The 23,140-nt window shown below is 45.0% G+C and overlaps 2 protein-coding genes across 2 annotated transcripts; one reads left to right on the top strand and one right to left on the bottom strand.

The window, feature by feature from the left end:
* Nucleotides 1-3,219: 3,219 nt before the first annotated feature.
* COQ4 (coenzyme Q4) lies at nt 3,220-10,623 on the top strand. Its single transcript, XM_075579080.1, has 7 exons — nt 3,220-3,499; nt 6,111-6,302; nt 6,618-6,714; nt 7,559-7,661; nt 8,106-8,235; nt 8,452-8,545; nt 9,194-10,623. Exons 1-7 carry the CDS (start codon nt 3,424-3,426, stop codon nt 9,351-9,353), a joined length of 852 nt encoding a protein of 283 aa, XP_075435195.1. The 5' UTR covers nt 3,220-3,423; the 3' UTR covers nt 9,354-10,623.
* TRUB2 (TruB pseudouridine synthase family member 2) lies at nt 9,763-22,469 on the bottom strand. Its single transcript, XM_075579079.1, has 9 exons — nt 22,379-22,469; nt 18,043-18,224; nt 16,625-16,756; nt 15,129-15,203; nt 14,667-14,728; nt 14,123-14,204; nt 13,373-13,445; nt 12,395-12,531; nt 9,763-11,867 (listed from the first exon to the last, which is right to left on the bottom strand). Exons 2-9 carry the CDS (start codon nt 18,158-18,160, stop codon nt 11,563-11,565), a joined length of 984 nt encoding a protein of 327 aa, XP_075435194.1. The 5' UTR covers nt 18,161-18,224; nt 22,379-22,469; the 3' UTR covers nt 9,763-11,562.
* Nucleotides 22,470-23,140: the final 671 nt, after the last annotated feature.

Below are 23,140 nucleotides of genomic sequence, written 5' to 3'. Positions count from 1 at the left end.
GCATTCCTGCACAAGCTAGGCCTTGGACCCGCTCCATCAACTCCGATGCTGCATGACGAACTGAGTCCACAACCTGAATGGGAGAAGAAGAGGAGGAATACCCCATCACGAAGTGTAAGAGATGCAGAAGTTGGGCCATCTGGGCAAGAGTAGTTGAATACTGCGAGAGAAGACCATCGATATTGCAGGGGTTTTTTTGGAGCTTGATTTTGATTGACCAACCCATTGTCCCCCAATGGATTCCCTACCGGATTTGGTGGCCTTGGGCTCTGAGTCGGAGGTGATTAAAAGGGGGAGGTGAGGGAGTGAGACGTGGCCAAGTTAGAGAACTGGTTGGGGGTTACTTCGTTTCCTTACCCAGAGCACGTTTATCCCAAGTTGCGGGGTTGCCGCTATCGTTGGACGGTGTGAATGGTGACGCTGGGGATATATCTATGTCTTAGTTACAGTCGGGGACCACAACGTGAGCAGCCCAGAGGACCCTCCACTGGATATTGCTCCCGCTAGACACAAGTTTGGGCCAGTTACCTAGGGCGGGAATTTTCTTCGGAGATCAGGAGGACTCTAAAGGACAGGCAATAATCGAGGTATTCATGGGAGGTAACTACAAAGTCAATAGCAAAACCCCTCAAAAGAGGTAGTGTCTGCGGGAAAGGGTGCCCTGTCTGGGAATTTACTTTAAATGGTAGGCAAAGGGGCGAAGTTAGGGCTATGTTAGTATGTGTAAATAAGTTTATCCCGTGGCCTCCTTCAGTTAGTATTGTAGATTTCGATTAATGTTTCCATAGGCTGTTAATACTTTTACAAGATGTGTAAAATGAGGTTGTTATCACTTGATGTAAAAAAAGCTAAATAAAAATAAAAAATAGGGAGGAAAAAATAAATAAAAGGTTGTGAATGTTATAAATAAGATGTTATTAGCATATTGAATTGTTTTTTTTTGGGGGGGGGTCAGTCTACAGTACTGTATGTGTGTTTCATTTTTTCTATAAGTCCCAATAGCTACCCAATGACAGAAGAGCTAAGGAACAGTAGGATCTCACTGAGCTCTTTTTTGGTTTCTTTGGTGTATTTTGTTTTTGGTGTTCCCCTTCCCCACAAATCCTACCCCACCCTATTGTCTCCTATCCCCTTTCCCGCTCCCCAAAAAAGAAGAGGTGATAGATGGTAATCTGTATTTGAAAGTTGTCAATTTTTAATTTGGTATGCTAAGCCATATTCTAAGGTACAATTTTTCCCACGATTTTTTCAATGTCTCTGTCAATAACTTCCCATAATGTTAAGGGATTCAACAATCCTTGTACAAGAAGAATAGCTATGTCTGACGATAAAAGAAAGAAGGCGGATGTTATTCTATTATAATAGAAACACACTTTAGTACAGCAATGCAGTCACTCCGCAGTGAGTCAAAAAATCACCTATTTCCCCTAGTGTGCCAGGGCTCCCAAACTTTGTGGAATTTTCTTGAGTTATGTCTGACAGAAGCTGTTAGTCTTTCCATAGATTGCACCTCATTCACTCTCGAGATGATCTCTTTCCTGGAGGGGGGGCTGGAGCTTTTTCCATGCGTTTGCACGTTTTGCCGCAGTCAGAATATGTACGCTCCCAAATTTTTTGATAAAAATTATCGCCAATTTTGGTTATCTTCGGCCAAAGGTAAAAAAAAAAAAAGAGTTGTAACTGTAATACATATGCAAATTCCGTTTATAACTGACCAAGTTAAGAAAGATAAAGATGGAAGATATCTGATTTTGGTAGGGTCTTTATATGGACAGGCCTTGACTATCACAAATATTTACGCTGCTTATGAAACTAGCTCAAAGTTTTTCTCAGCTTTCTTTAATACTCTTGGTAATGTGGCAAAAGGTTATATAATAGTGGCGGGAGATTTCAATTTAGCTTTAAATCCAATCCTATACAGGTCTGGAGTGCCTCAGCAGCGCAGAGGTGAAGATATGAAAGCCCTAGTGTTGGGGATCAGGATATCCCAATTAGTAGATGTCTGGAGAGACATGCACCCTCCAGAAAAAGATGATACTTTTTTTTCTCTCATCCTCATCAATCATACTGTATGCTAGAATAGATTCTTTTTTTTTGTATCAAGCAGGTTAGTTCCCAAAATCTCACATTCCAAAATTCATGATATTACTTGGTCGGACCATGCCCCAATTGAATTGAGGTGCACTCACTTCAATGTAAAACAACAAGGTACATACTGGAAATTAAACAAATCTATATTACAATTTTCAGAAGTTTAAGTATAAGTGAAGAAATCAAATATTTCTTTGGAGATAACAAGGAAAGGGTGTCCTCTCCGACAGTATTATGGGAAGCACACAAAGCAACTCTGAGAGGATTCCAAATCAAAACACAATTTCAGTGACACAACGCAAAGAAGTTTGGCTAAGAACGTGCGTGCTCGGCACACATCCCGTTTTAGCTATTTGCACTTCTATATTTATACTAACTATGAATTCCTCGTGTGTGTATGTATCTGTGTGTGTGTGCAGCTCTGTGTGTGTGCATCTCTTTGTGTGCGTCTCTGCGTGTGTGTCTGTGTCTCTGTGTGTGTATGTGTGTCTCTCTGTGTTTGTGTGTGTGTGTGTGTATGTGTGTCTCTCTGTGTGTTTGTGTGTGTCTGTGTGTGGCTTTGTGCGTATTTTCCAAAGGGGGGGTAAGTGTTGCGCATGCACGCTGAGACAGTTTCTGCGCATGTGCGCTGAGCCGCCGGCTATTGCGCATGTGCGCCGATGGCTACTGCGCGTGCGCTGAGCTGACGACTACTGCGCATGTGCACCGAGCCGACGGCTGCTGTGCATGCGCTGGCTGTGGTTAGAGCCTCTGTGCATGCGTTGAGGGGGCAGCTCTCGCTGTGAATGTGGACAGGGAGCCTCCGATCTATGCGCATGCGCTGCCAGACGGAGCCGCTGTATCATTTACAATATACATGCATATTTTTAAATTGCATTATATGCATAGACACATATGCGTTAGTTACTGTGTATAGAAGACAAACCTCTTTATTATCTGCATATGTTGTCACTTTTGTCCTTGCAGTGTGTTTCATCTGACGAGGGTCACTGCTGATTAATGAATTATTGATATTGTGTGGTGTTTAACCAGGAGACATTTCTGTACACAATGTCTCTCTTTGACCACTAGATGGAACTTCTCATCATTTCAAAGCGAATGAGGTTTGAACCTTACGGGGATCCGTATACAATCTCCGTGTAAATGCCTTCCTGTTTAAATGCCTTCATGGACCATAATACAGCTCCCTATTAAGGTGCTGCAGTGAGTGATTGGCTGAAGGTGTGAGTATAACACTAGCTTTCAGTGTTAAGGTTTCAATGCTGAAATAAGTCATTCAAATTGAAAAAAGTGTGCAACTTCTAAAAGATCCCTGAAAAGTTAAAGGCATCAATGGCGACAATGCTGAGAGGGGTGCTGCAGTCTCAAGCATGGAGGATCCTGAGATCGACTGGCCCAGTATCCACAGGCAAGTGCTGATCACAGACAGAGGCAACTGTAGACTTAATAATAATAATAATAACTTTCATATAGCGCTTTTCTTCCGATGGCACTCAAAGCTTCACAATTACAGGATAGCGCGCGGTATGCAGCACATAGGATTGTTACAGACACAGTCCCTGCCCTGTGGAGCTTACAATCTATGTTTTTGGTGCCTGAGGCACAGGGAGATAAAGTGACTTACCCAAGGTCACAAGGAGCCGGCACTGGGATCTGAACCAGGTTGCTCTGCTTCAAACTCAGTGTCATTGTTATGAGCAGGGCTCGACAAATCACTCGCCCCCTTACCTGAGGCGAGTGCATTTTACCTGCTCGCGATTGTTACCGGCGGCTTCTCGCAGCATTCGCCTGATTCCTCCCCAGCAACTTCCGTGCCCCCCGCTGCAGCTCCAGTAAAGACGCCGCGTTGCCATGACATCAGGACGCTAAGTGACGGCATGTCAGGCGGCGTCTAGTTGCCACGACGACTTGATGTCGTGTGACGTCACTTAGCGTCCCGTTGTCATGGCAGTGCGGCGTCACGTGACGCTGCGCAGCCATCTTTACGGGAGCTGCAGCGGAGACACTGAAGTTGCTGGGAAGGAATCAGGAGAATGACGGGAGACGCCAAACCACTCTGCCACTAAGGCTAAGGCCCCGGTCACGGCGCTGTAATGCGCGGCCGCGCTTTTGGCTGCGTGTTCCGGCGATTCCCCGGTCTGCAGCTCACTGCAGGGGGGGCGTGGTGGAGGAGTGATGGGGGCGCGGCCATGACGTCACCCGGCAGGTTCGCCCTTATTGGCTGAACCGCCGGGGGGCGTGCCTAGCCGCTCGACGCGAGTTCCTGCTCTCAATTCTATTGAGAGCAGGAGTAGCTCTCGCGCGAGCGCTGTGGCCCCCCCTCGCAGCGGGCCCGGCGCCATTGCGGGGAGGGCTCTCGTGAGCGCAGCGTCCGCCACAGCGGACGCTGTAGCAGGCAGCGGGGGCAAGGCCTAATACTCGTGAGCAGGTAAAATGAGGGGGGTGAATTTTTTTTGGGGGTGGGGGGCGAGTGATTTTTTTTTTTTTTTAATTTGTCGAGCCCTGGTTGTGTCATTGTGTTTAGTCACTGAGCCGCTTCTTGAGCCCTTAAACCTCCCCTAACCCTTTAAGTTACTGAACCTGTCAATGCCACCAGGACAGGGGTCTGCAACCTCTCAAGGAAGAAGAGCCATTTTATAAAAAAAAATGTATTTCCACAAAACATAGTGCAAGGAAAGTAAGCGCAAACCTTAACAATATATATAATATTAAAAAAACAAAATTAATATCACCAAGAGGAGATGCAGCTGGTGTGAGTGATTTCACAATCACCCAAAGCGCAATATTCCTCTCCAAGGTGGAAAGTCACTGGGAATCTCAATTTGAAATGAGCAGCATATGTAAAGAAAAGAAAACATATAGTGCAACACAATTTAATTAATAAAAACACTCGAGCAAGGAGGCTCCAATACACTCACATGCTCCAGGAATAATAAAGGCAATTTAACCCCTCTGGGTTCAGACGCAGTAGAATGCTCCTGTCAGCTGCTACACATCCACCGCTGCCGCATGCAGACGGCGTCTGACATCACGGCCCGGCCCGCCTGCAGCCACCGCCAGGATAGTGAGGAGAGAGGCAGCAGCTGGGGGGTTAGCAACCTGCAGAGAGCCACAAGTAGGAGCAGAAAGAGCCGCAGGTTGCCGGCCCCGGCACTAGGACATTTAATACATTGCTAATTGAGTAATCCACAGACAATCCTACTGGCGACATTACCTGTTACAGCACTGTGCTCCATTCCAGGCACCGTTGTTATGTCAACTTCTCACAATTAGTGGGGATGCCAACTAATTCCCAGACATGGTGAGGGGTCATCATGCACATTTTTAGGCTGCTGGGCTGAAGCATATTTACTTCTCCATTCTGGCCAAATCAAACATGGCTGCCTAGTTCTATGTCGTCTGTCCACTCTTTTTATTTATGAACGCTACTGCATTTCAAGATGGGTCATGGGGATGGTACAGGCAAGGTTTCCATTGTCTGTATCAGTCTTGGTGTAGAGTTCGCCCCCATGATTTTTTTTTGTCTGCTCTGGCAGCTAAATGGTTAATGCTTATCTGCTCTGGCAGCTAAATGGTTAATCCATTGTAGTATCCTTCATACTGCTATAACAGTTTTAATTTCAAACCAACAATGTACATTTTAACGGGCTCTATCTGTTATCATGCTTGTTGCCATTCGACTTTCAAGCATATCTTTCTAAGTACGACCCCTTTTTAATATGGGAAGCAACTCCAGGGATGAGCATTCACTTATTGATGCTTTTAAGCCTAAAGCCTCGTTTTATAAACCTGGTCTGGTTAGACCTGTTTGTTTGATCCGGACCAAGCGGAATAGACACATACAAGTCACAACAATACAGGTACAATAAATCCAAGCCACAGTTTACGATCTAGTTGGAATACTGAGTTCATGTAAGACAAAAGGAACATGACTACAGTGCTATGGAGGTGGTGCTGAATATTATCAGTCATTCTGTGCGTTGCAATAGTCTGACCAACTCATGTTGTCCTCTTGGCAGGTGGTAGGCTGCAGTTTTGCCAGTCCAATTACACGGCAGCAGAGGAGCAGGAAGGAGACCTAAAATCCAGTGCTGCAGGGGAGGAAGGAGCACAAACCTTGTATCCTAATCACATACCCACCAACACACTGCAAAAAATGCTGCTATCAGCAGGCTCAGCCGTGATGTCCCTCTATGACCCATACAGACATGGTAAGCAGCAGCCTTACTCCTGAAACCCGGCACAGCTAGAGGCCAACCATAAAGAACCTACTCTAATACTTTAATATCTGTCATCTGAATTAATCAAATATTTAGATTTCTTTAGGCATTTTATAGATTATATTTAATGTTCATCCATCGCTAAGCTGAGGGTGTATTTGTTTCAATAGTTGAGTGATGCGCGTTATTTGGAGTGGCAGGCTCTCGTTTGTATTGCTAATTAAGTGTGAGAAATCAGACGCGATTGAGAAGGTTTTCAGATGTGAGAATTACGTTTTCCGCCCAATGTCTTTCTCCATTCTTTAGACATGGTCGCGGTTCTTGGGGAGACCACGGGTGCACAGGCCCTGCAAAGCCTCCGCTACAGAATGAGCCGAGACCCAGAGGGATCCCAAATATTGCAGTGAGTGATCAGTCTCTCGTATTCATTGGATACACACCCGGAGAGGGATATTTTATGGCAGCCTGGTAACTGCTTTGGAAGCTACAGAAATGGGAAAGCTTGCAAGGGAGAGTAGCCATGAATGCACCATTAATAAACGCTTTGCTGGCGGAGTGCCTGCAATGTCTCTGTGGTTAGAGAGGAACGCCCATGGCCCAATGGTCAACTCCTTTGCTGTCAAAGAGGCAAGCAATGTACAATAAGGCTCCGGCCCCAGTGAGCGCGTGTGCACGCGTGTGGAGGAGCGTCTGGCGGCACGTGCACACGTAAAAGCTGCGATCGGTGGACTCGCCTACTCTGCGAGGGGCCGCGGCTATGACATCACATCCTCTTCTGCGCTCTCATTGGTTACAGGAAACCACGTGACGCCATCGCCGCATGAAAAGACAAAACCCTTGTCTTTTCAAAAAATTTCTGATGAACAATATGACTCCATCATTTTCCCCTTGACCTTCCCTTCCTAGTGTCTCTACTGCACTTAGTGTATGGTCAACAAAGAAGACCCCGAACTGGTGGAGACGTAGCAGGAGGAAAGGGGATTAACAATGGGAAAGCCATTCATTTTTTTTTATCAGAGTTCTCATAACACAAGCTGGTGTGAGCATCAAGGCCTGTCTTAAAAAAATAACCATTTGTGGTACCATAATAGGTTATTGTTCTGTTTCTGCCTAGCAGTGGCTGGACACAACCTTTTGGCTGCCAACTAATTGCAGGCCACACTGGCAGCTGAGTTGAAAGTACACACCACCCCTTTGTCTGCTGCGTGCTTGGCTGTTTCAGGAGCAATGGTTCTCTCTTCCCGCAGGGAGCGGCCTCGTATCCGGATGTCCACTCTGGATATCCAGCGGTTAAGAGAGATGCCGGACGGGGCGTTTGGCAGAGAGTATGTCCGTTTCTTGGACGTCAATGTGAGTTACGGCTCTGGCGAGGGAGAAGATGCACTGTATGGAGACTAGTATTGCATTGTGCCCCGGCAGCCTTCCAGGTTTATCTATGTAATGGAAACCAATCACTGTAGATATGTCTATATACTTGCATGATATAAACAGAAATCCATATACAGTATTATTTATTTTTTAAGGATCTCCCGTTTATATCCTGCAAGTGAACATCCATATATATAACTATTTTCTATCCAATATATTCAGTTTAAGAGCACTCGTTTGTACAAATGTAACGTCACAGAAATATAAGTGTACCAGAAATATATCACTTTGTTGGGTGATAATGTATGTGTTATTGTGTACTGAAATGAGTCACACATGTAAGCCAAAGCTTGGACTTGACATGTTCGAGGCTATCCTTTCATCCTCCCACTTCGCCATGTAAATTGAAATAATGCTCTCTCTCAGCGGGTCACCCCCGATAGCCGCATGCCGGTGAAGTTTGTGGACGATGAAGAGCTGGCGTATGTAGCACAGCGGTACCGCGAGGTTCACGACCTAATGCATACGCTGCTAGGGATGCCGACAAACATGATGGGTGAGTCCCAGTTTGCCTCCCTTGCATAGGGGCAGAGCCCGACTTGCAGGTTGAGCCATAGAAGATTTATGGGGCTTAGTCCACGTCGGCCAATTGAGCTGTTTTCGGACAAAATTCCCCATTGACGCCAATGTGGCGTTTCGGCCAAAAACGTTGTGGTCAGCCATAGCAGTATAGAATAACCCCGTTATCGTTGAATGATGTATTCTCCGGCAGGTGAGGTGGTGGTGAAATGGTTCGAAGCCGTGCAGACTGGACTGCCAATGTGCATCTTGGGAGCGGTGTTTGGGCCTCTCCGCCTTAATTCCAAGTAAGAGGCAACGTCTTGGAGGTAGAACCAGCTGCCTGTCAATCCCAGCACAGAGATAACCATTGCCTACCTGTTGGCAGTAGCCAGTACTGTACCAGTTGGAGAGAGCAGCTGTATCAGTTAATACCATTATTCAACAAAAGCACAATAGTTCTTGTACTGTCTCACTTTACCTCTACCTATAATGACCACGCTGAACGTAGCGGTTATTAAAGCGTTCATATTACAATAATCTTATGAGCAACTCAGGAGTTTAAAAGACCTGCAGCAAACTGTGTAATGCAGCCCCCCTTCCCCGATGGCCACTGATTGTCATGCTTTTTTTTTTTTTTTTTTAACCCTTCCCAGCACTGTTTTTAAAATCTTATGCTCTGAGGCGACCAGGGTCTGCAATATTAAGTATCTGGGAGTTTAAAATGGAGCCTTTCCCAGAGCCCAGTGTAGTTTTAAAGGTTACCATGGTAACCCCAGAAGATAAAAAAAAAATGAAGAAAATCATGATTTAACAACATAAAAAAAGCAGGATATGTTCAGAGAGGAAGATACGAACATTGTGATAAATTCATATAGGGTGGGGGGTGGATTACGTAAGTGTTAGCCATACTCATCTCCCCCTGCCCTCTGACGCTGTGTGTATTGGTTTTGCAGCAGGATGAAGATGCTGGTGGAGCTAATTCCCTGGGCAGTTCAGAGCGGGCGTAGTGCCCATTGTGTACTCAACTTCTACTATGAGAAGCGCTGGGAGCAGAGTGTAGAGTCCCTCCGGGAAGAGATTGGTATCCTGCCTCCTCCTGCCATCACCGCCTGAACCTGCCAACATCCCTGAGAACGTATTCAACCTTATCCTTCGCCGAGTGACACTGTGTGCCCTATACGGAGACCCTTTTTTGTGTTGGCTTATTGCACAGGGAAGGTTTCACATACTCGCTGCAGAACTTGGGATTGTCTATCTGACCAGGACACTGTTTCTGTGGCTGGTGGAAGCTGTGAAACCGGAGATTCTCACTAGTGCCAACTTATATCGTGTGCATGCATGTACCAATTATTTAATGGAACATTGAAAAGAATTCATTTCACATGTTCAAAACACCTGTGTCAAAATCATTTTAAGCCGCATGTTTCCACTTGACAGTATACATCTGCACTGCTGCTTTGATCCCCAGGTTTCAATGCACTAAACATTCATTGTTCTACTTTCACCCTTTGTTCCGATTGTCAGCTTTCTAGAGATCCTTATTTCACGATGCACTGTGTTCATTTTCATCTTTGCTGCTTTAAGTGCTTGAACCACTCATGTCTTTGCATGCATGAATCAGCTAATCTGTTTAATACTTCTATTACACGGTACATGCGAACATCTGCATAACCCATTAACTGACAGTGATGCCCAAACTGAAATATGTTTATTGAAATGTAATTATTCTGATGAGAATGATACTATTGTTGCACTATAATTATTGAATACACTGAATTTGTTGGTATGTATTGTTGGGAATCATTTCAGCGTATGCTACGATAGGACGCGCAAGCCCGTTAAAATGGTATAGTTTAAAAAAAAAACACAACTAAATCCTGCCTTGTCATGAGCGACGGCCGAGTTTGGGGGTCAGGTTTGCACGGGGATAACAAGTCGCAGTGAAATGTTATTTGTTAAACAGTCGGATGTTTCTTTGTTGAAAAGAACACCTTCTGCGCAGTGTATTTCACCTTTGCCGCGGAAAAGATCCTGCAAATGGAACATGCACTTTTTAATATAGAATTGAAGCAGGGAGTCTCCAGAGCTGAACCCCGTTAAATTTAGCTGCCCGGACCCGACCCCCCCCCCCCCCCCCCCTTGCTTCCAGAGATACCTCCGTACTAGGTGCCGGTAACCAGTTGGCTAGCAAGGATCACGTAATTTGGCCGCTTTTGATAAGCTTCCGTGTCCTAGGACGCTGTGACATCATCCGGTGCTGCGGCAGCTTCAAACGTGCAGGAGACATCCGCACCCACTTTAGAGACAAGGATCTCGGGAAGCAGGGGTTCCCTGTAGCTGAAATTAATGGGGTTCATCTCCGGAGACCCCCTGCTTCAATTCAATGTAAAAAATTAAAAAAAAACACATTTCAAAAACAGCCCAGGTGGATTGCTCTTTTAAAGCTGCAGTTCAGTCAATATCCTGCATGTGTGTTTTTTTTAAATAAATCAGTTCTGTAGTAAGAAAACATACTTTTAGCATTTTCTGTTTTAAAAAGCAACAACTTTGAAAGACCAATTTTCTTGTATTCTATTTTAACAGCCATTTGCTAAGGCACTGCCCCTTCATGTCCTGACACAAGCTCTGGCACACCCCTTTGTCAGCCCTGCCCTCTTGCACATGTCAGTTCAGGAGTGCTCATGAATATTTATGAGCTTCCACTGAGTGACAGAAACAGAGGAAATACATTCCCCATATTTAAAGATGTCGCCAAACTTTGCCGTTCAATAGACAGAGAACGAATTGACAAGCAGCTATGCAGTTCTTTAGGTAAGTAGAGATTGCCCACATGAAACTATAATTTTTTTTTATTTTTTTAAAAGCCTGAACTGCAGCTTTAAGCAGTATATCAAGTTGAAATGCACACGTTTGAGAAACGTAGCTGCAATAATTGAAAACAAATTGTGCTTTTCATTAAAAAAAAACAAAATGGGAAATCTGCATCTGAGGTTTGGAAACCTCTGTACACACTATTACATCTCAACAACGCTCTTCCGCTTGGTGGTTGATTAAAAAGTTATCCCAACCGGCTCCAAATCCTCATGAAAGAACTCATATTACAGCAACGGTAGGAGTCACCCATTAGGAGTGATGTTCAGGAAGATCTGTACCAAGCTAGATCAGCATGCAAGAAAATAACTGAAATAACGCCTGCGCAAGGACAACTTTCTTCATGAAGACAATTTACGGAGAGACGTATTATAAATACTTAACTTCTGTACATATCTGAATATATAGGTTCTTCAACAAAAAAAAAATGACCAGTCTCCACATTGTAATTCTATTGATTAGTGGTTATGGTGTCTTGATGGGGTAAGATCCATATCTCTTCTGCACTTTTGGGTGTCTCAGTTTCTTGCCTCATCTCCCCTTCGCTCCCGTCTGGGACTCTGGCCCTGCCCTCATCGATTGCCTTGCGGATGCTGTCTAGGTCCCAGTGTGTGCGAAGCAGGGCACAGTCCAGAGTGAAGGGACCGTCCCGCGTCCTGCGCACCTGCGTGCACACGGCGGACGATCGCAGCTCCAGCCCGATCTCGTGGATCACCTTGCGCAGGTACTGCTGGGTCTCGTGCATACATTGGATCTCTGAACAAGAAGAGAGATCATCCTTACCATTCATATAAATGCCGTCAGACAAACCACCCCCTTTGCTGGGACGAGGTCGCCAACATTAACCTCTCATTGCCTTTGCACTGTGTTTGATAAACAAACTTATCAAAATTCTTACCTGGAACCATCTCGTCAATTCCAACAATTTAGATTGCAAGCTCTTTGGGGCAGCGACACCTTTTTCCTAATGTTACTTTTATATCTCAAGTGCTTACTCCCATTATGTGTTATTATAAGTCTTGTGTGTTACTGCTGTGTACATATATAGCGCCATCTAAAGACAGACAGACAGACAATTCCAATAAGCAATATAAATAATAACAAACCGTGTAATCTTAATATAAAAACATGGGCTATACCACGTAAATTAAGCATAGGTCCTTATCTGAAGTCAAATTCTATGGTTTTAATACCAAATAACAGCAGGAACAAGATCTAATCGCTTGCTTAGTAGAGAGAGAAGTGATAGCACTTGGTATAGAGAAGGCATGCATGGACCGTACCCAACGTGAAGTTGGGTGGAGAGAAGTCCAGGCAGCGCACTCCCAGGATGATCGGCGGGGATTTTTCCATGGGCCGGAGCAACCCTTCCGCTGCCAGATCATACGCCTCCTGACTCTTCAGATCCACGCGGGAGTGCCTGGGGCAGAAGCAGCAGAAAGACATAGTGAAGACCAGCTTTCCCTTGCTGCTGAAGATTGCCACGCAGTGAATACGCCCATCACCGCTCCGTGAACACGCCCATCACTGCGGATCTCAATCCTGCAGAACCAACTGTGTGCCGACTCCCTGCCAATGTATCGCAACGCTACACTAAAGCAACACTCCCCAACTAGTGCCAAAGTGAACCAGCGACACTGATATGTTATATGGACTTCATCTTTATGACGGATGCGTTTACTCGCAAAGAGACCAGCAGAGTTATTGTAAGCGGCATATTGTTTATCTGGTTCTCTTGTACCCAACAATCAGTTTTTTTGGCATCTTCCCTTTATATAATAATACAGCTAAATCAAGGGAAGGACAAACCAAACGGTATAAGATAAGGGAACTAAAAGAACTCAGAAGCTTCAATTGACATGGTTTCCAAACATCATCTATAGAACGTTACAAATGTGATTACTTACTGGTCAGTATTAATAAGCAAAAAAAATCAACGTGGGGAGGAGAGAATTTGACCCAATAAATACATTGTGGGGCTGTTAGTACCCAATAATACCTGTACAAGGAATCAAATCTGCAATCCCCTCTTCTGTTGCAGTATTTTCCCCTCCTCACATAAACCATCCTTTCTGTTTACTTCAGATGGGACTTGAAGCATGTTGAGCCATATTTACTAAGCAGTGCCAAATCATAAGGCGCATTTCATATTAGTGGGCCACAAGATGTCTTAAGGCTGGGCACCATTTAGTAAATATAGCCCTAGAAGTGGAGTCGCTGGACACACTGCTAACTTCGCGCGCACACACATACATACATACATGAGCAGAGCCTTGTGGTTGCTTCCCTGGATCACGGCGAGAATCCGCTCAAACTTGTCCCTCGTGATGTGGTCTGCAAGGACAGTGAGAGAACGTAAGGCTGTATGGCCAGGATTATGGCAGGGTGTTTCGGCACCCTCTGGTAGCAAAGGGGTTAACCCAGGGGTTTTCAAGAACAGTTCTCAAGACCCCCTTAGAAAAATGTCAGGTTTTCAGGATATCCCTGCTCCAGCACAGGTGGCTCAGTTTTTGACTGAGCCACCTGTGCTGAAGCAGGGATATCCTGAAAACCCGACCTGCTGAGGGGGGGGGGGGGGGGGGGGGGAGACGTAAAGTCTTGAGGACTGGTATTGAGAACTCCTGGGTTAACAAATGTTGCATCACATATTGGACACACCCAAGTACAATGTCAATATAATCAGAGATATTAGAATCATTCGTATCTACGAACATATAAGCATTAAAGGTGAATTGCCTACAGCAAGAGTGCCGGTGAGAGAATGACTCATTTATTGGCACTAAAAGGATTGCGCAGTCTCAAATGTAATTAAAACCTCAGAGTTCCTGCTTCTGCTCTTATAATGTGCTGTATTCCGACGGTGTGAAGATCGGAAGGTGATAATACCCAGAGCAGTGATGAGGCGTAATATGTATTCTTGTCTCTCTTGCAGCCCTTCTTACCCCCAGATCTCCCTCAGGGTCAAGCCTTAAATTCCTTGTTTTTTTTCCCCAGTCCTGCAGAAGACTTACCATACGTGGTCTTCTCGATGACTCTTCCGAACTCCGAGAACTTGTCTGTAGCTTTGCCAAATGTGCCACGTACGGTGTAATCCTTGGCAACGGGAGAGAAGACCCAAAATGAGCAGCGTTATCCAGATCCTAATGATTACTTATTTACAAGGCAGGGTTGGGAGATAAATCACAAGAAGACAGAAATACAAAAGGCATTTACATCCCAAATTCACTACTAGTTAGTTACTTTGGCCAAGACTTCAAGAAGCCAAACTTGCAAAGGATTCTGGGTTCTTTTAAACCTTGAACAATGTAGGACAAGTCACAGCACTCAGAGTTAGTGGTCACTCATATAAGGCCATATTTACAAAGGAGGCTTAAGCAACAGGGTGCTTTGAAGCCTATTCAATAAATTGTCCGTAAGAGGCCTCATGACTTGGCACTCTTGGTAGATGTGGCTGACACGGTCAGAGGCCTGCACCAGAAATAACATGAAGAAATGAAGCAGAACTTGTAAACAAGTCATAAAAGCCTCAGAGTCCATCTTGAGGCCTGGTCATACCTTGGTACAATGGCTGTTGTACATATCTGTTAGAAGTCTGTTCCCACGTCCAACTCCCAGCACTGAAAAAGCAAAAACGTGACACTTCGTAACGCCGCCAATGTGCACTTCTCCCCTAACAAGCCCAATGTCACGGATAACCCTTTTGCCGCAAGCCCGCAAAGCATTCTGGGATTAAATCAAGTTGGCCTGCTGCTGCGCCGCTGGTCCCTCTGTCATGGAGGGGGTTAATAAAACACGAAGTAACGTGTTTCCGGGCCGCCCTGGCAGGGGGAAAAAAGTGAATTGAGTCGTCCTGTGACAAAGCAATGCATGGCTGGTCTCTCTGGAAGGAAAGGGGGTAACAAGGTTGCCGACTGGAAGTCAATTGGCTGTTGCCCGCTCTGGCAGTGAAGGGGTTAATGTACTTGGTCATGTGCACTTCTGCCACTGGGAGGTGGATGGGAGCAACGAGGGACTCACCGAGTACACCAGAGGACTGAACATCCAGCCTGTGTCCAACGCCGACCTTCAGGCGAGTGTACACCGGCCCTTTAACTGACGGGATACCAACATATAAACACGGCGAGATGCAGGGAGAGAGAAGACAGTGTTAGAAGTAGTATATGGTCTTACTAACCACACACACACACACACACACACACACACACACACACACACGACTAGGAAGCGGTTAACTTTGAGCTGGAGTAGATATTAGCCCCATGCATTTGAATGAAGCTTAACTCTTCCCCAGCACAGGGAAAGCCGTTTCACATGACACCGAATAGGAGCCACCACGTCTGTCCCGTGTACAGGGCAGCAGTGACAAAGGAGACAGAAGGGGAGGAGGGGACACTCCTCTTTCATTCCGTTCCCATTACTGGAGGGCGAGCATCAGGAGGGTAGACATGCAATAAAGAAGGAGTGAATCAATGGCACAGCCACACAGCAGAGGTGGTTGAGGTTGATAAAATAAAGGAATTGAGCGCTGCATGGAATAGACACACACACACACTTGCAGAGGGAGAAGGGGTGGGAGGGGAAGAGGGAGAAGGGGGGGTGGGAAGAAGGAGAAGGGGGGGAAGAGGGAGAAGGGGGGGGAAAGAGGGAGAAGGGGGGGAGAGGGAGAAGGGGGGGAGAGGGAGAAGGGGGGGAGAGGGAGAAGGGGGGGAGAGGGAGAAGGGGGGGAGAGGGAGAAGGGGGGGAGAGGGAGAAGGGGGGAGAAGAGGGAGAAGGTGGGGAGGAAGAGGGAGAAGAAGGGAGAAGGGGGGGAGGAAGAGGGAGAAGGGGGGGAGGAAGAGGGAGAAGGGGGGAGGAAGAGGGAGAAGGGGGGGGAGGAAGAGGGAGAAGGGGGGGAGGAAGAGGGAGAAGGAGGAGGAAGAGGGAGAAGGAAGGGGGAGGAAGAGGGAGAAGGAGGAGGAAGAGGGAGAAGGAAGGGGGAGGAGAAGGGGGGGAGGAAGAGGGAGAAGGGGGGGAGGAAGAGGGAGAAGGGGGGGGGAAGAGGGAGAAGGGGGGGGAGGAAGAGGGAGAAGGGGGAGGAGGAAGAAGGGGGAGGAAGAGGGAGAAGGAAGGGGGAGAAAGGGGGGGGGAGGAGGAAGAGAAGGGGGGGGGGAGGAGAAGGGGGGAGGAGAAGGGTGAGCTCTGCCTGTACAAACTCTTGTTAAGCACAGTCCCATTAAGGAAAATGTGTCAGCCAGAAGAAAATCAAACCCCTTCCCAAGTGTTAGCTCGCCATGTTTACAATAACTTAAATATTACTTAAAAATACTTCAATTTTGATTAAAAAAAAAAAAAAAAAAAAAAAAAAAAGGCAATCACCAGGATATTACTCATTAACCATGTCACTGTCATTAGTCCACTTTATTGCTAGGAGGGATTAGCTCATTAATCTCTTTGAAAAAACTCAATGACGCGGTCATGTATCCGCAATCACAGTGTTCCGACTGCAGCAGAGCTTGAAGTAAAGAGTTTTGTACCTAGAACATGATCAGCCAAGACCGGCACAGAAGTGGCGACCAAGGTGAGCGCCGACCCATCGCTGCCTTCTGTGGTCGCAGGCAGGAAACGGATCTGCTGGCGGGGGAGTGGCTGCTTCAGCGAGTTCAGATCTGCACAACCCAGAAGAGAGAGAGGCCGTTAACAGAAGTCCCAGCCCGAGTGGGTGCAGACTGGGAGCTCCCCCCCTGCACAGGTTCTGATAAGCTAGTCCAAAGCACAGGTGGCTCAAATCAGTGAAGGGATATCCTGAAAACCTGACCTGTTGGTGGCCTTTCAGAATGGAGCTGGTCACCCATGGAAGAACCCCTGCACTTGTGCCAATGCGTAGCAGCATGGGATTCTGGGAGTTGTAGACCCTACTAAACCCTAACATGACAAGAGCATTGTGTGTGTTTGGAATAAGATCGGTATGATAGCATGGGTGATATTTTCAAGCTTCTTGCCCATAAAGGACAACTTGAGTTTTGGACCATCAAACGATCCGTAGAGGAAGAGGAGAGAGAACCCGGAAGCAGCTTGCGTGTCAGCGTGGATGTCCAATTCTGGAAGAGGAAGTGACGTCAATCGGGGGCCGCGGACGCAGGGAACAGCCACAGCGAGGTTGCGACGAACTGTAGGCTGTGTTACCATGCTTATCCTATGCCTGATGTTTGCTGATACCATGGAAGCCTCCATTTGTATCTTATGTGCTGATACATTTTGTGAACTGTCTGCACTATGGTTCTCTTCTTCTATCTTTGAGCTCGGGAAGGATCACATGCATCAGCTACACTGCTTGGGGAAATTCTGCCACGGTGTTGGATTTCTGCCTTGATATTCTGCTCCACTAGTGATTGGATCACCTATAGATCACCTATTTCTTTACTTATCACATTTTATTGCTATATTGCACCATGTGATTTTTCTTTATTTTATGGCACTCATCTGGCTCCCCTACTGTTTGGAACAATTGTCTGTTGAGCTTTGGAAACAAGCTATTAAAGGGTAGAAGTAAGATCTGTTTGCCTTTTATTTCACTCACTGTTTAATATATATTTCACGGTTTATATATACAATGTTATCCACTTTAACCACACAGTATTCTCATCCTATATTTTCAGTTTTATTTAATTTATCACCAACATATATCACCAATATGATGGTCCATCCTGGATGTTAAGGGTAAATGTTCAGCCTTCACGCCCGCATTTCGGAGTATGTTGGCATGTGATAAATAAATCATAATATCAATAAACCGTGTGCTATTTCATCATTATATCACAATGCTGATATTGTGTGGGACCGGCGGGTGGCGAGTTTGGGACCTGTATATTCCAAGCTCCCTGCATAATCCATCCTGGGCACGTGGTATATTTGGAGTTTTCCACCATAATTGCACCCCTCCCAGTTTCTGTACCTTGCAGCAACTTCATCTCCACAGTGTCGCGAGTCAACTTCCAGTGAACTCCGGGGGGTTTGTACACCGCCCAGATCCCATGCAGTGTGCGGTACACAGCCGAGGCGAGATGAGCCATCGTTAACACCAAGTCATTGCATGCTTCGGGACATGCCTAGGAAGGCCTCCATGCTGACCTGTGACTGGAGTGTATGGGAGAGACATGAACGGGACATTAATACAATAGAAGAGCGACTTACTGAAAATAAATAAAGTGGCAGATAATCTTTCTTGTTATGTTGTCCATCTCGCCTGCTTCTCATATTTACCCTTAGCTCCAATCCCCTTAACCTCAGGGATAGTGGGGTCTTAATTCAAGGTCCTTTGTTAGTCAATTTGTTTTTTTAAATCCTTTGAGCACCTATAGATGTAGCTACTACATCACGTGGTGTGACATCTTAATCTTACTGCTAATTTTTATGCGCCACATCGGAGAAGGAGCGGCTCAGTGAGTAAAGACACTGACTGGCACCGAGTTTGAAGCAGGGGAACCTGGTTCAATTCCCGGTGTCGGCTCCTTGTGACCTTGGGCAAGTCACTTTATCTCCCTGTGCCTCAGGCACCAAAACACATAGATTGCAAGCTCCACGGGGCAGGGACCTGTGCCTGCAAAATGTCTCTGTAAAGTGCTACGTAAAACTAGCAGCGCTATACAAGAACATGCTATTATTAGGGATGGCATCCTGTGGAGTACACAACACAGTCTACCAGGAAGAAGACTCCACCCCTTTTGTTCTCTCATCAGTGACAGAGCGATCATGTGACCGCGAGTACCGTATGGGTCGTGACACTCGAAGGGTTAATAGAGATCATAATTTTTTTTATTACCTAAAAGGGGGTCCATGTTAAAATGGATTTGAAGCAACGGGTGACACTGTGTGCTCATTTGCATATCATTTCCCAGAACCCCTAGCTGCAGTGGAAGCGTTGCAAGAGTATGCCAAGAGATAATGGGAGGACGGCAGGGTTCAGACCTGTCTGAGACGTGAATGTGCTCACAAGTGATCATTTTTATTTGCTTTATAATAGGGGGGGGGGAGGGGGAAATATTAAAAATACACAGTTGGAATTACCAGGAATCGTATTAGATGTAAAAAAATTAATCTATTTTCCTTCCTATCATTTCACTTCAGTTTATGCTGCTCGTGTTGCCTGCACCAAGACCAATCAAGACTGGCGGAGGCTTTAGAACAGAAAGAAATTTGCATGAAGCATTCTATAATGTCAGGAAAAATACATGTATCTTATTGTTTACAAGAGAGAATTTGCCTCTTGACAGAGGTGGGCGGCGCCAATACATTAAAGGAATTCAAAAATGCTTGGGGTAGACCAGTGGTTTCCAACCTTTTTGGGGTTAAGGAAGCCTAAGTAAAATTCTGAGGAACCCCCAACCATCTCTACTAGCAACTCTGAGATGAGATGCATTGTAAGGAACCCCAACCCTCTCTAATAGCGCATCTGAGATCAGATGCATTGTAAGGAACCTCAACCCTCTCTAATAGCGTGTCTGAGATCAGATGCATTGTAAGGAACCCCAACCTGCTCTAATAACGCATCTGAAATCAGTTGTATTGTAAATTCTTCTGTATTTGATACAATTTTCAAATGACCAGAACATTGCAGGGAACCCTTTAGGGATGCCCAGGGAACCCAAGGGCTCTTAGGAATCGTGGTTGAAAAACACTGTGATCGACATAAGGCTATCCTAAATATGAAAGTCAAGGATCAAATTGGGTCTGATGTTTTACAGCAGATCGGAAAATGGGCAGAGTATGTGGGCAGCAATGCAGTTAGGAAGGTTGAAGCACAACTAGGCACAGGAAAGGAAAAACAAACTGCAAGAGAGTGTGTGACCCATAAAAATTATTTAATGGATCAAACCATAAAATACAGTGAGCCCACGGGCCCCCACCAACGCGTTTCGAGCGGAACGCTCTTTGTCAAGGTGTATACTGGCCCCCTCTTACCTGGTCTCTGATATACGCGCAGTTTCCCGCCATCCGACCCCATCCGTTCGGCGCCAGATCGCGTCACAAGTGGCGCGTTGCGCAATGGTGACATCAGCGCGTACATGCGCGTATACAGAATAAGAAAACTTTATTAACAACTAATCACTTACAACAAACTCTAAAGCCCCAATGTAAATATGAAAAGACCTGGCTATACAATGCCTTTATAACATGTTAATACCTTCAGTTTAAAAAGAAGGCAGGGAAAAAAAGGGTATCTTTCCACAACCTATAACTTTATACACATAAAAATCAAAACTAATTAAAATCAAAAATCGTAAATCATATACATACATACTGTATGTATATCGTGATTAACACCGGAGGAAACATCATATAGTGAGCCATGGAGCATACTCTCCTGATATGCATAAACAAAAACTGTAAAGTTAATGACATTAATTCAAAGTTAAATAAATTTGAAAAGATGTATACTATTAATGTTAAATGCAAAAGGAGGACATGATCCAGAGGTGCAGATCAAAAACCTGCATCTAAATGGTTAAAAGAAACCGAGAAGGGAATCCTTGGAGTATAATTGAACCATAAGCTGATATGTATAGAAATGGTATAGCCAACAAGCTTTTAGATATGATTAAAGTATAAACATACAGTTGTACATATATCAGGAGAGTATGCTCCATGGCTCACTATATGATGTTTCCTCCGGTGTTAATCACGATATACATACAGTATGTATGTATATGATTTACGATTTTTGATTTTAATTAGTTTTGATTTTTATGTGTATAAAGTTAGAGGTTGTGGAAAGATACCCTTTTTTTCCCTGCCTTCTTTTTAAACTGAAGGTATTAACATGTTATAAAGGCATTGTATAGCCAGGTCTTTTCATATTTACATTGGGGCTTTAGCGTTTGTTGTAAGTGATTAGTTGTTAATAAAGTTTTCTTATTCTGTATACGCGCATGTACGCGCTGACGTCACCATTGCGCGACGCGCGTGACGCGCCACTTGTGACGCGATCTGGCGCCGAACGGATGGGGTCGGATGGCGGGAAACTGCGCGTATATCAGAGACCAGGTAAGAGGGGGCCAGTATACACCTTGACAAAGAGCGTTCCGCTCGAAACGCGTTGGTGGGGGCCCGTGGGCTCACTGTATTTTATGGTTTGATCCATTAAATAATTTTTATGGGTCACACACTCTCTTGCAGTTTGTTTTTCCTTTCCTGTGCCTAGTTGTGCTTCAACCTTCCTAACTGCATTGCTGTCACCATTGGATAACCGGATGCACACACCTAAGGAGGAAAATCATGAAGACCATCTACATGTGAGTAACACTACTCCTATACACCTTTTCATTGTTCCACAGCGATATATCTGACTGAACACTAGCTAGTGGGAGTTGTTACTTTTAGTAGTGGAACTCCATCCAGGCCATCGTGTTATAGTGGACATAGGTGTGATCTACATATGATCTGTTGGTCTATTATTTTCGTGATACTCCTAGGATATTCACAGTTGGATAATATATGCATGGATTCACTTTTGTTCCTATCAGTGTTTTAGAGCACCATACAGCATTTTTTTCCAGAGTATGTGGGCAAACTTGTTTTTCTCTGCTGTCGAACGCTATGCATCTCTGTTTTTTTTCCACCAGGACCCATTCTACACATGTTATCTACCCCTGGGGTACACCATAAGTTTATCAGTGGTCCTTTTAAGCTCCTGTAAACTGGTTAAAGGATATAAATACATATAGCCTGTACATTTTACATGTAATCTTGCACTTAGAAAAGTCACAGTGTCCTTAAAACTGGAATGTGAATTCCTATTTTATCTGCTAAAGTGAAAAATATTTTATTGATAGCCTAATAATAAACACAATATATTTGTTTTCCTTGTATGTAAACCTTCAGATGAGTCATAGGCACACATTTAAATAAATAAATTCTATTTTCTTGTGTCCACATTACATACATAGATTCAGGCACAAAAGTATACAATGACTTAATTATATTAATAATTATTATAACAATACGTACTAGAATTATTCTAAAGTAAAATTGCTTCCAATACAATAAATACCATAAATAAAACATTTAACATTCAACATGTCTTGAATTCGCTTGGTAACTATATAAGACCGAGATACAGTGAGGTAGCCTTCAAAAAGCCCAACTGTTGTATTAGATTCACAATCACAGCAGTCTGGTCAGTAATGTCCCTAAGAAATGCTCCAGGTAACAAGAGCAGGTTAATGAGAGCCTGTTGCCGACAGACGACAGACTTTGCATCAAATGGTAATAAACCACTACTCTGTACTCACCAGATCCACCGCAGGCTGTCACATACACAATATCATGCCTACTGTGGGCGCAGCCATGAGCTTCCGCTGCCAGCACAACACGTGCTTCCACAACCCCGGGAGTACCAAGATGGCGGATATCGTAATGTAATAAATACACGAGACTCCCAGCCGCCATATTTCTACTCCCAGCCGCCATATTGGTACTCCACTGGTACCTCCCACCCCACCTCTCACACCTGTGGGAAAATTGATCTGCTACACATTAAGTGACACAAGGAAGGGGGAGAAGAAATGGTCTGACTGGGACTCGAGCTGTGAGCCCATGATGTGTGGGGGAGCTGCAATACTGGGCAGTTGTGTGAAGTTGTTCATTTGCAGGGAGTATTGTTCATTTTCACAATCAGTGCCCTCTTTGTATGTGTTTCTGCATGTTTGTGCTTATTTATATGTAACTCTGTTTATGTCATTATCAAATCTCTATACACGCATTGTACCGCACTGCTGAATATGTTAGCGCTCTACAAATACACAATAATAGGTACTGGCTCACTCATTATTAACATTAGTGGCTGCAAAGACCTCAAAGCAGCCCAACCAGAACTCCCTTATTATTTATGACAGCAAAAAGGTTCAAATGTGACTCTTTTGTAAAAAGATTTTTTTTACTTTAACCCTTGATAGATCTTGGTCCCTGATTTACATGGCGATGCTGAGCCTTAGCGCACTTAAAGGCCCACTCACGAAAGTGATCTGTAAACGCCTGGCTGCAGGGGGTCAGTG

Source organism: Ascaphus truei, chromosome 21 (genome assembly GCF_040206685.1).
Source record: "Ascaphus truei isolate aAscTru1 chromosome 21, aAscTru1.hap1, whole genome shotgun sequence".
In the NCBI taxonomy this organism is placed as follows: domain Eukaryota; kingdom Metazoa; phylum Chordata; class Amphibia; order Anura; family Ascaphidae; genus Ascaphus; species Ascaphus truei.
Note: the sequence above shows the minus strand (reverse complement) of the source record. Positions and strands in the feature narration are given on the sequence as shown.

Coding starts and splice junctions, on each gene's coding strand:
- COQ4 (XM_075579080.1), top strand. CDS start 3,424: ATGGCGACAATGCTGAGAGGGGTGCTGCAGTCTCAAGCATGGAGGATC. Junction 6,303..6,617: donor CTATGACCCATACAGACATG/GTAAGCAGCAGC, acceptor TCCATTCTTTAG/ACATGGTCGCGGTTCTTGGG. Junction 7,662..8,105: donor TCCGTTTCTTGGACGTCAAT/GTGAGTTACGGC, acceptor GCTCTCTCTCAG/CGGGTCACCCCCGATAGCCG.
- TRUB2 (XM_075579079.1), bottom strand. CDS start 18,160: ATGGCTCATCTCGCCTCGGCTGTGTACCGCACACTGCATGGGATCTGG. Junction 14,729..15,128: donor TCAGTCCTCTGGTGTACTCG/GTGAGTCCCTCG, acceptor TTGCTTTTTCAG/TGCTGGGAGTTGGACGTGGG. Junction 12,532..13,372: donor AACCACAAGGCTCTGCTCAT/GTATGTATGTAT, acceptor CTTCTGCCCCAG/GCACTCCCGCGTGGATCTGA.